The 12788-nt window shown below is 42.6% G+C and overlaps 2 protein-coding genes across 6 annotated transcripts in view; one reads left to right on the plus strand and one right to left on the minus strand.

Moving 5' to 3' along the window:
* mertka (c-mer proto-oncogene tyrosine kinase a) overlaps positions 1–12788 on the plus strand; it is a 412118-nt gene that overhangs the window by 91030 nt on the left and 308300 nt on the right. The gene's annotated exons all lie outside the window — the stretch shown is intronic.
* klc1b (kinesin light chain 1b) overlaps positions 1–12788 on the minus strand; it is a 43067-nt gene that overhangs the window by 23709 nt on the left and 6570 nt on the right. For 4 of the 5 annotated variants that reach the window (XM_084075528.1, XM_084075529.1, XM_084075532.1 and 1 more), the window contains exons 2-7: positions 7927–8202; positions 6800–7030; positions 3631–3712; positions 1643–1871; positions 1167–1254; positions 150–251 (exon numbers count right to left, since the gene is read on the minus strand). In XM_084075528.1, coding sequence (XP_083931654.1) covers positions 150–251; positions 1167–1254; positions 1643–1871; positions 3631–3712; positions 6800–7030; positions 7927–8175 — 981 coding nt within the window. In that variant the 5' untranslated portion in view covers positions 8176–8202. The remainder of the gene's footprint in view (positions 1–149; positions 252–1166; positions 1255–1642; positions 1872–3630; positions 3713–6799; positions 7031–7926; positions 8203–12788) is intronic. The other variant, XM_084075530.1, reaches the window with a different exon arrangement.

The raw sequence follows: 12788 nt of genomic DNA on the forward strand, positions 1-12788 counted from the left end.
ACAATGGCATAACTGTTCCAAGTACTCAGATCTGAGGTCTAGATAAGGAGTATGGAAGGACAGCTTTGTTCTCCAGATAGGAACATGGCGGACAGTTCTAGATAGGAGTAACGTTATAGCTGCAGTGCAGCAGGGACAACATGGCCCACCTTTTCTCTGATCTCCAGGGCCCGCTTACACAGTGGCTCAGCCTCCTTGTACTTCCCTCTCTTCCCGTAAAGCACGGCCAAGTTGTTCAGAGTAGCAGCAACCTGGACCCCAAAAGTATGCATGTTAACAGAAGACACAGTCAAAGAAATACAAAGAGAAAAACAGAAACACAACCGGCTGAGATTGCTACAATCAGTGCTTTCCTTCTTCCATTATCTTCATTCAATTTTACTTCTGGCAGTTTTGTCGATCACTTCGTTGTTTGTACGATGTTGTCTGATGACAAATCCGAGTCATACAATTTACATACTGGCTAATATAAACAGAGGATTCCTGTACAGGGTCTTAAAAAAAAAACGTTTAGGATTTAGAAGACATTTGTAGAATCCCCAGAAGCAATAAGATTTGAGTTACAAATGCTTTCAAAAATATATATATTTATATCACGATTTTTCTAAAATTGCTCATAGCTTTAATGGATTAAGGGAGATGGTGGAAGCCTGTGTTGTTTTTTTCTCTCGATGATTCTGTCTTGGGGATATCATAAGGATATCAAGAAAGCCCTGAGTGCTGCAGGGACCAGAACTGTGCTTTAATTGCTTCCTTTTGGTTCAACACAGTCATCCACTGGCGCCGCAGCGTACATCTGTTATTGATCGCTTGACAAAAGTCAGGGAAAGATTTCATATCTTAACATCTTAACATACACTCCTATCTGTCACTTGTTTTGGATGGATTTTGCTAGGGGGGGATTGAGTAGCTGTGATTGATTACTTCTATGCCTGTAAAGACTGAGGGGGGAAGGGTGGTCAAAAATCCATACTCCAATAAAAGGATGAAATCCATACAGCCAAGACTGACAGGGACGGAAGAATAAAGAAGACTTCTCAGTTATTGCTTCCTTATTGACACAGTTTTTGTGCAATGTTGAGCCAAAAAGCCTCTGATGCCTAATCTGTTTTCTCTCTCTCTCTCAACACAGACTTGTTGCCACGGCCGACGTGGTGGGTACTTACGGCAGGGTGGTCTTTGCCCAGGGTTTTCTCCCGGATGGACAGAGCGTCGTTGAGCAGGTGGGCGGCCTCTTTGTATTTGTTCTGATCCCTGCGAAGAAAAACATGATAGACGGGGGTTATATGACGTCAGCGCCTGGGTTACACTGAGCCACATGCATACAGGAAGTGAACAAGACGGGTGTTAATGACGTCATAGCTCCCATTATGGATCTCGCACTTCATGTGGCCTGTGACGTCAACTGATAATAATGTAAAAACACAAAGGTAAATCCAAGACAACATGTCTCATTTATTCATGCTTGCACATATTTTAACTTGTAAAAAACTAAAAATAATAACGATTCAAATCGATTTTTGGAAAATCAATTCTGAATCGTCCAACATTAGAATCGCGATTCGAGTACGAATAGATTTTTTCCCACACCCCTAATATATCCATCTATCTATCTATCCATCTATCTATCTGATGTTCTGACCTGTACACCAGGGCCAGGATGTTGAGCATGGTGGCCACGTCCGGGTGGTCGTGTCCGGAGGTCTTCTCCAGGTCCTCCAGGGCCTGCTTGCACAGGGGCACCGCCACCTCGTAGCGGCCCTGGGAGGCGTACTGGATCACCAGGTTGTGCAGGGTCCTCAGGCGGGCCGGGATCTCGTAGCCCCCTTGTTGGGCGGCCGCCACCGCTGCACTGTTGTGCTGGTGTTGCACTGCGGGGGGGGGGGGGGGGGGGGGGGGGGCGGAGAGGAGACCATGAGGCGAGTGAGTGCATGAGGTAGGATGGACACAGGAGCTACAAAGCCTTTCATCACAACTCATACAGGGAACAAGTAAATCTGATTTTAACTCTTTGAACGCCATCAACGCGTTTTCGAGTCAATTGCTACTTAATCCATCCACGCCGTCGATGCGTCGATAGCTTTTTCATTGTTTAATCAGCGATCGCACTGTTCTATGTAACTTCCACCATAAGGTTCCCTTTTTTCTCACTTCCTACACACCCGGATGCAGAATTAATGGGTTCCGTTTCTGGTTCTCGGTTTTTAACTTGAAAAATTAGATTTTTAGGCCAAAATAGGGCAAAACACGTTTTTTCGCACGGTAGAAAAAACGAACGGAGAGCTCCGGTTACATTTTCTTTTCTCTGGACGACGAACGGTTATCGTCGTTGTGTATACCAACGATCTGAAACCCGATCATAAGCTAAGCTAAGCTAAGATGGCTTGCGGAAGAGGGGCGGAAATACGATCACACCAGCGGATATGACAACTCTTTGAGTATGACTTAACTCTTTGACGTACAGTATGACTTAACACTTTGAGTGCTGGTCGATCTGTCGTGTTTGTTTATAAACACAGCCAGACAAACGATTTTAATGGATATAACAATTCTGTGACCGGTTGAAAAGGTTTTAAAACATGAAAATCGCTGGCACTGGGTGAGTACATATGAAAAAAAGAGTTAGAGAAATTAAAGAAATAACTTAGTATAACTGTATTTGTAAACCTAAATGTGTACCTATGGTTGTTGAGGTATCATTAACACATTGACTGCCATCGGCTAATCTCAGAACGTCCATCGTAGTGCCACGCTATTTCTTACCTTTTTTGTTTTTTTTGATTCCGTCATAGGCCCCGCTAAATCCGTTTAAAATCCGCGTTCATTTGGTTCGACACAAACACGGGACCCGACCGAACAAAACGCTGAAAACCGTGCGGCGATCCGACACTGCATTCTGGAGAACGAGAGGAAAACGCTAAAATGGTGGATGTGGTGAGAAAAACAACAAGCCAGAGATAATGGCGTCCAAAGTTGACCGCTAGACAGGAAACGGAGGCGGGAGAAAAACCGGAAACAGTATTATTTCGTTTCCGGTCCGCCCCCTGGCGGACCGGAAGTGCAAAAAAAATCCGGAATCTGCACCTGCACGATTTAACATGGGAAAACTACGGGACTACGGGCTACGGGAACGGCAGTTAACGGTTGGATTTAACGGCCCGTAGGACTACGGGCCTGGCAGTGGATGTGTTAAGATGTTAAATGTATGCAATCATTTAGGCTACTACACCATATAATCGAGATTGATTATTATTTGTTACCATTTTGGTTGTATTTTAACAGTTTTTTGATACCGTCATGTAAAATGTTTTCATGTTATGTAATGTAATGTGGAACCCAGGAAGAGTAAGCTGCTGCTAAGGTAGTAGCCAATAGGGATCCAAATAAACAAACAAACAAACAAATAAACACAGGACAAAATATATTTTTTTAATGATGCTGAATGATAAATATTTGTATGCGTTTTCCCAAATTGTATTGTAACATATGTTCCGCTTAGTTTCAACCTGTCTTCCCCATTTTGAGTCATTAAACTTTGAAAGAATATGGAAAATATCAGATTTACAAGCTTGCAACGCATTGCGGCATGTTGTGAGCATGGCCATAGATGGACTGTGCTTGGTTACTTACTGCCTTGGCCGTGCTCCTCCTCGTCGTTGGGGAACAGGTCATCCAGGGAGTCCTTGGGAGTTTCTCCATCCTTCTCCTCCTGCTGATGAAGCACATCACAAATCACACATTAGACCTTCCAACAGACACCCAGGACCATGGAGGGATCTACATATATTGACCATATTCAGACAGCGGGTCATTTCCCCTCACACACACACACTCGGGCTGGTCAATTAGATATAGTACTTATAGATCAATAGATCATTTTAACCCATTAAGACCTGGAACTGTGTCATTTTTAGATTTGAGCTAAAAAGCATTATTTTACACTTTGGGCTATTCAAAAATAGCAGATCTACAAGCTCATAGCGCGGCACCGAGTGCCGCGCTATGAGCTTGTAGATCTGCTATTTTTGAAAAATCGTGAAAATGTGTGCAAATCTTTGAATATATATATTTTTAGGCGAACATTCTTAACTCAAATCTTTGCTTCTGGGGGGTCCCTGGAACAAAATATTTTGATGGGGGTCCACGGCCAAATAAGTATAATTTTGGGGGTCCTTGACATGAAAAAGATTGAGCACCACTGATATAGAAACATACGTTTTTCAGAATACAGTTGGGATTTAGGAGACATGTAGAATCGGCTTCAGGTCTCAATGGGTTAAAAAAACACGTTGGGTCAGATTATACAAAATGAAATCGCAACTACCTCCACTATGAGACACATTTTCTATTCAAAAAAATCTGTTGGGAAATATGTGTTTACACTGTCAACAGTCCGAGAGTGTGATTGATCTACATTTTTTTTTTTTTGTTCTTTGGTTATAAGAAAACTAGAGGTCCGGGCGGCCTACGGCCGCCCGAAACCCCTAGCCGCGCACGGGGCGCGTGTATATATGGGATGAACATTTGGGGAAAAAAAAAAAAAAAAAAAGAAGTTGTAATGTAAAAGTAAAAAAATTGAGAAAAAAATTGGGAAGAAATAAAAAAAATTATGTTTCAGGGGGTCCGCGGACCCCCTGGTGGTCCGCGCCAAAGTCGTCGGATGAAAATCTCCAAACGGTAAAAAAAAAAAAAAAAAAAAAAAAAAAAAAGAAAATCATGCAGGTTCTTGCTTGTTTCTGGCGTGGCATCCCAACCTGGCATCCCAATGCCGGCGATGTGTACTTCCGGGTTGCATAATGATGACATCACTGTCGAATCCTTTGCTGTCATGAACCTAGCCTGGTGTGTTGACCAGTAATGATGACATCACTGGCTAATCCTTTGGTGTCATGAACCTAGCCTGCTGTGTGGAGCAGAGCAGAGCAACGTGCTCTTGTTGTTTTGGGTTTTTTCAATGGCGGGCCGTCGTGTTGTGTTGGCCTCGGTGGTACGCACGGTAAGCGGTAGGAAGCTGCTTCCACTTCCGTTGTGTCCGACATTTGGTGAGTAGAATTAATTATGTTGCGAGGTGGGAACGGTGTAGTGAGGCATGCCAGGTGCCCTACGCGAAACGTAAATTCAGGCCGCCCGCCGTGGCGACAGTGTTGGCGACATGTGGTGTGACGGTGTTGTGTTTAGTCGATAACAGAGCTGTGGGGTGTGGACACCGAGGGCACGGAAGTTGCTCGCCATTTATATAGTTAGATTGCGTCTTATCGGTAACTAATCAAATACAAAAATAAATGTAAATAAATGTAAAAATGACTGATTTTTCCCCGGACAATATATTTGTTTAAGTAAATTTAATACAAAAGGGTAATTCAAAGACGCTCTCTCTAACCATCTAAGCCACACTGCTGTTCAACACAAAAATAATGATGATGAAAACCGGTATGTATTAATTAAATTAATTATTTTCTTAATTGGGCTGCCTGGTAAAGACCACGTCCCCCATAGCTTTTGGCTGGATGTCTTCCTGCTGAGTTAAGCAGTCAAGCATACGTCTATATATTACAGCCTCTTTCAGTGACTAAAGATAAGGTCAGAGTATCGAGGGAGTCATCTTCAACACCAGATCAATGATGACCTACCCACAACAAGGCTCATTCCTGGAACACTATGCCTGCAGGCCATTTCCTCTTCTTGCTACAAACGGCTGCGCCTATCACATCCGTTTAGATTTCCACTAGTTAGCTCTGTCTCAGAAACAAATCAGGTAAATTGAGGCTTGCCTTGTGCAATGCTCACTAGATTGGAAATGCTCCAAGCCGATTAATACTTTAATATAAAAAGGCGTTTGTCTTTGCACTTTTTAAATAAACAACCACGTTATCACCTCCTGCCAGTGTCAAGGGAAAACCCATTACCATATCGACACGGAAGTTATCTGAAAACACTAAAATCTAATCAATTCAAACAACGCTTTTCTGCGAGCAGAGAAAAAATAAAAATGACCGCTCGACTATTTTTTTTTTAAGAGTCCCATTACAGCAGAGACCTGCAATCTAAGCACTGCACAGAAAAGTGCTCTCAAGCTGAAATTAAATGCCTAAACACTCACAAGCATTGTTTATTCTATGTCATTCAGAAAACCAGAGGCAAATCTGATCCAACTCAAACTCGGTACGACTCAAATCTCCCAAATAATAGATCCAATTATAATAGATAGCGGGAACACGTCTGTGTCATTTTAAGATCTCTTTGGCTATTCCAAAAATAGCAGATCTACAAGCTCATAGCGCGGCACCGAGTGCCGCGCTATGAGCTTGTAGATCTGCTATTTTTGAAAAATAGTGAAAATTCTCTTCTCACGATTTGAATACATATTTTTTAAAGCAAACATTTGTGAAATATTTAGTTCCAGGGACCCCCAGAAGCAAAGATTTGAGTTACAAATGTTTGCTTTAAAAAAATAGATATCTAAAGATTTGCACAACTGTTTTTTCAAAAATAGCAGATCTACATGTACAAGCTCATAGCGCTCATATGAGCTTGTATATCTGCTATTTTTGAATAGCCAAAGAAATCTAAAAATGACAGATTCTTTCCTGTGTGGTTAATGGGTTGATAATTATAATTTATTTATGTGGGTGTTTTCGTTGTCTTGTTTACATTGCATGTCAACGGCTGTAATGACAACATTGTTTACCTTCACAGGGATCAATACAGTACAACGTAGCCCAACCTAACAGACGTATCATATATCATGATCTGATAAGATACATTATTCAGGTTGTTATGGTTTCCTGAAGATACTCACAGTGGGCGAGACGTCCTCGTCGTACTTCTTGAGCTGGTTCATGAACTCCAGGTGCTTCTTCTCCTCCTCCAGCTGAGCCACGCTCTGCTCGCTCTTCTGCAGCTTCTGCTGCGTGTTGGCCAGCTCGTCTCGCAGCCACTGGTTCTCCTGGCACAGCCTCCTCACCTGGGCACGCAGCTTCTGCTTCTCCGACTCCACTGCGTTCAGGTGGTTGGACAGGGCCATCATCACCTGGGAGGGGGACAGTCCGCTCAGCATGTTAAGAGAGACCGGCTAATAAGGTACACCGAGAATTTAAATACTATAGGAGCATTGACGCCGGTGTGCCAGAGAGGCAAACACTGTTTATGAAAGAAGACGCTTGTGGAAAGAGTTGAGGAAACGGGAGTTGACTGAGTCTGAATCACGATCACCATTCTAGGCAGCTCAAGATAGAATGAGGAAATTATGAAGAAACAGCAATATCCTCAGGGCTCTGAACTGAAACTCTCTAAAAACCTCATTTATACTTTGCCGCACAACCCTTTCGACAAAGGGTCGCTAGGCCTGTCACAATCATTACATAATAGTCTAATTGCAATTATTTGAGATAATCGCAATTATTTTTGCATAATCGCCCTAATCGTCTTCATGTTGAAAAATGGTCACACATTTTCAAATATTTAAAAAAAGCAGAAAAGGCAGATCTACAAGCTTACAACGCGTCACTTTGTGATACGTTGTAAGCTTGTAGATCAGCCATTTCTGTTATTTTTACATGTATAACATTTAAATACATATTAAATATGCTAAAAATGTCTTCGCACATTTAAGTTATTTTGTCATATCTGCCATGTGATTTTTGATTACGAAGCATAAAAGGCAAACAGATTTTTTTATTTAATTCATATGTTCCAATGTTCAATGCCAAACACATCGTTAATCGCAATTATTTTAGTGACAATTAATCGTCAACTTAAATTTGTAATCATGACAGCCCTAATTTGTCGCTCAACAACATTTTTCTACAGAAACATGCCAGCTGAAAATAATACATTTTTGTTGAGCAAAATGTACTGAACCTATAAATTAGCCTCAACACCTCCTCAGTCCTCATAGTGGTCTGTATATCACGACCCCCTCCTCACCTGTGCCTCCCCCAGGCCCAACTCGATCATCTCCACCGACTTGCGCAGCAGGTTGGACTTCTCATGCACCAGGTTGGCCTCCTCGTCCTTCTTCAGGCACTTGATGGTCTCCAGCAGGCTGTGGAGGATGGAGTTGTGCTCGTTCTTCAGGGCCTCCAGGCCCTGGATGACCAGCTTGGTGTTGGAGATGATTTCCTCTTGGGAGAGCTTCTCGAGCTTCTCTTCCCGTGGGTAAACCATGGTGGACATTCTTTTTGGACGTAGCTCAGGGAAAACCTGGAAGGATTCAAACAAGAAATTATTAAAAAAATGTGAACTTTTTTTTTTTTTTTTTAGATATTTTTTGGGGACTTTTTGCCGTTATTTGGACAGGACAGTAGGCTGACAGGAAATGGGGAGAGAGATGGGGGGGAGACATACAGCAAAGGTCGTCGGAACACGCGACACGCTGTCATACTGGATTACCAGCTTATGTGGTATGCGCCTGGACCGCTAGGCCAGCGGACGCCCCAACTCTGGTTTTTGTTGGGAGTTGGCTAGCCCAGTGGTTCTCAAACTTGTTCATGTCAAGGACCCCCAAATTGACGCTTCTTAGCCCGCGGACCCCCATTTGAAAAGATATGCCAAGGACACCTCCCCATAAGAGAAGTTTTCTACGGCTCTAGCAGTGATTTTCAAACATTTTAATTTCAAAGACCCCCAGTTTGACATGCATTAAGGCTACGGACCCCCATTTAATGGCATTTTTTAAATCTCTGGGACCCCAATTTATGTGGTAAAACCAATGTTAATGTAACTCTGAGAGTGTACAAATGGAACCAAATGGACCCGTTAGGGTCCATTTGGTTCCATTTGTACACTCTCCGAGTTACAGACCCATAAGGGTCCATTTGGTTCCATACTATCTATCATTTAGCTGGGGACCCCCTGGAACTCCCTCAAGGACCCCTGGGGGTTCACGGACCCCACTTTGAGAACCAACGGGCTAGCCCCATAGGGATTCTATGGGGAAAGTGTTGAGGCTGGGCTGGAGAAACAATGCTCTCTCACGAGTCACATGAAAGCAAACTTCAGATTTTTTTTTTTTTTCGTGAGCTGCATCCGAGCGTGCTGCATTACACATCACGAAAGAACCCAACTGTGAGCGTGCCGAGTTGTGTACTTGGCGTAGCGGCTGACATCTACTGTCACAACACCACCACATCTCTTTGGTTACCGACCGCCTGTGTTCAACTGCCAGTGTAAACCCTCATCCCTCTGGCATCAATTTCATCGGATTTATACTTGGTTGCGTCGCACAGCATGAATGATGGGCTGCGAGATTGTAGATCTGCTATTTTTGGTCCACAACACCCATGCACTCAGGCATGGGTTTACACTGTCAGGAGGAGACATTATGCACTAGCCTGTAACTAAACTATCCATGACATTGTCCACAGAACAGGTAAAAAGCTGCTATTCAGCAGCATTTTTAGACTTCAGAGAACTCGCACTGTGAGCCCTGACAACACTGAATGATGCTGACATTTCTCTGATCATAGGCATGAAACAACCACCAGTGTCACAACCATGAAACTGGGGAAATAAATTCACATTTTATCACCATAGCAGCTGGAAGGCAGGATACAAACTCCATCAGACAGATGGGTTAGTAACGCTTAGTTCCGTCTGTCCAATTATTCAAATATACATAGCATGCATTTCCTCCCCCGTTAGGATTAGAGTAGGGCAATTCAATTAAATAAATCCACAAAATGGCATGGTCTGTCAGATGTGTCTTCACACACGACACATTGTGTGACAAAGGGAATATGTGTGTGTTTGCAAGCACGCATCGCGTGGAGAATCTGCTGCATGCGTGATGCACAGCTGAGGGCAAAAAGGGACACTGTTGACTTGACTGTGTGGTACAGGCTTTGGTGTACAACAGAAACGTTAGGCCATGGTTGGGAAAGGGGCTTTACAGTGTGACAAGAGGGCACAGATGCTTCATATCTGCGAGGGCCGTTATACCAGTTACAAGGAGTCCTTGTACTGAATGCTTAACCCAAGACCTGAAGCCGATTTCTACAAATGTCTTCAAAATCCCAACAGTATTCTGAAAAACATGTTTCTATATCAGTGGTGCTCAAACTTTTTCATGTCAAGTACCCCCAAAATTATATGTATTTGGCCGCAGAGCCCCATCTCAAAATATGTTGTTCCAGGGACCCCCCCAGAAGCAAAGAGTTGAGTTAAAAATGTTCGCTTTAAAAGAATATAGCGGCACTTGGTGCCACGCTACCAGCTTGTACATCTGCTATTCTTGAGTAGCCAAAGTGTAAAATAATGCTTTTTTTTTTGCTCAAATCAAAAAATGACACAGATGTATTGCGTTCCAGGTCTTAATGGGCTAACACACAGTACAGTCTAGGAGAGAATTACAGGGGAGCGTTAATAACATGGCAGAGCCGGTGGTCAAGTCCCATAAAAGTCAGTCATCGGGACAGAAATACAGCATCCGGAAAAAAATAAATCACGAATCCCTTGAGGAAAAAGCATGTGCTGCCTGCGAATCACCAAACACTCTGGACATAGCCTATGACTCATCATTGGGACACGTCATTGTGGATTACATCACTGTGAAATGTCTCTGTGGGTCCACAAAATAGCCTCTACCCTTCTACTGGGAAACAGGCACAGACAGAAAGAGAGCAAACGCATTTGTCTGGTGTACGTTTTTTCATTAAGGGGAAGGGATGAGACACCAGCTGAGAGAACCATCTGTCAAGAGAGGGAAATATACTACACTTGGTGAGCCACTCCCCAGATCACGATGCTATATCCATCCATTTTCTGTTCTTGTTACATGCAGCAGAGCCATTAGTGAGAAAATGCCTCAAAAAGCTATAGAAATAACAAGGAAAAACCTCAGTCAAAAGTAACGTTGACACAAAAAAAATAATAACAACCAACAGTTTGAGAAAGGCGTCACTGGAAGTAAAAAACAAAAGTACATAATCCGTGATAAGCTGCGACCAGCTCTTGGTATGCGCTCAGCATTTAGGAATGACCCAGACCAATAAAGTGGCTCACTGGCCACTTTTTATAGACAACTGAAAATAATTAACTTTTTTCCCCATACTGTAACGTCCGATGATGATATGACTTTACTGGTCAGATGAATCCACACACATTAAGGCATCAAATCGTTAATTTACTGGATTAACCAACTAGCCAACTAAGGCTTATTAGCTCAACTGTCACAAGCAGTCTACCAAATAAATCAGCCTACATGTACCTGTATGTTCTGTATTCCAGGTTAACCTGACACCAGTGACAACAATAACAAAGCTTACTGTATAATGGAGGAAACACCCGTAAGGCGTTAACTCTTGTTAGTACCAAAACAAAGTGTGAATGTTTCATGGTTATACGAGTAATCCTCGTCTCTTCCTCTGATGTTACACATGCTCCACCTTGTGTAATCCCAGATCTGCTCTGGGCACAGGGGACTTAAATTTATGATACTTCCCACATGATGGGAATACACGGATACAGGACAGCCGTCAGCTACCGCGGTCAATTAATGGACGGCCATATCTCAGTCAGGCTGTGGAAATTGCTGAATCTAATCAAGATGACTTAGAGCCTGTGCATTGCTCAGGGCAGGAGGCTTTTGGAGGGGCATGGGAGCACAGTTGATCAATAGGGAGTATCAGGTAACGCAACCCTATGGAGCAGATAGGAAGATCCACCATAGGGTATATAATAGGGACGTAGGGTAGGTTGGTGTGTTGCCGATGATTGATGAAACCTCGCGTCTCAAAATGTAACTGATGTTGCAGCCATGTTACGTTTTTGTCCCTTATGATTCATCAGGAAGAACCAAAACCACCTTTGAGCCTCAAAATTCTTTGTAGCATTGCACAAAAAGCATGATAAAACAAGAGACTTCTCTCAAAAGAGACACTAAATAGTCGACTTCTCACAGAAACACAACTTGGCATTTGCATCTACAACAGCAGCTAAATTAAGACACCCCATGGGAGGGCGCGCACAGAACGCTGCAAGTCAGTCAACATGATATTGCTGCAGTGCAGGCATCATCTCTGCTTAAACAGCAAAGCAATGCTTACAGTGTCATATAGGAGCACATACATTATGGCCCACAAAGACGATATCAAGAATCTTTCTTCTGCTATTTAGTACTTTATTGTACTTCCTCTTCCTGAATCCTATACTTCACCTTAGAAGGCAGCAGCATGGCACTTAAATACATATTTAGCCAAGGGTAACCAAGCTTCTTCAAAGGGCATAGAGCAAAGCCACAATGGCAACCATTGGAGATTTATCATTGAACAAATATAGGTGATGTGCCAGCTCTGTGGAAACAAAGGCTCTATCGTAGAGGGAAAAACATGAGAGAAGGCTTACACTCTTTAGTCTAAGTCTTGCGTGTGTCCTCTGCTACATTTTCCATACCTTCAAAACACATAATGTGCATAGTCTACACAAATGTTTATTTGTGTCCTAAATGAGCAGACGGTACCTCCCTAGTGATTCACACTCCAATGACTCACAGTAGTACTAGCACCATATACTGTAGAATGCTGAATCTTCTGTACATTCAGGACAGAACCAAACATTAAAACCAATTGGAAGCCATCAAACTCAAGTGTCTATCTGGTAAACATTACATTTCCAAAAATGTGAAATTTCCATATGATATGATATATATATATAAAAATTAGGCCTGTCAAAAGAAATCGATTCATGAATAAATCGCGATTCTTAATGCCACGATTTTAAAAATCAATTCAAAATATTAAAATCGATTTTTTTGAAAAAAAAAGTTTTTTTTTTTTTTTTTAATAAGCTAG

The sequence above is a fragment of the Gymnoscopelus microlampas genome, assembly GCF_963454915.1.
Source record: "Gymnoscopelus microlampas genome assembly, chromosome: 13".
NCBI classification, from domain to species: domain Eukaryota; kingdom Metazoa; phylum Chordata; class Actinopteri; order Myctophiformes; family Myctophidae; genus Gymnoscopelus; species Gymnoscopelus microlampas.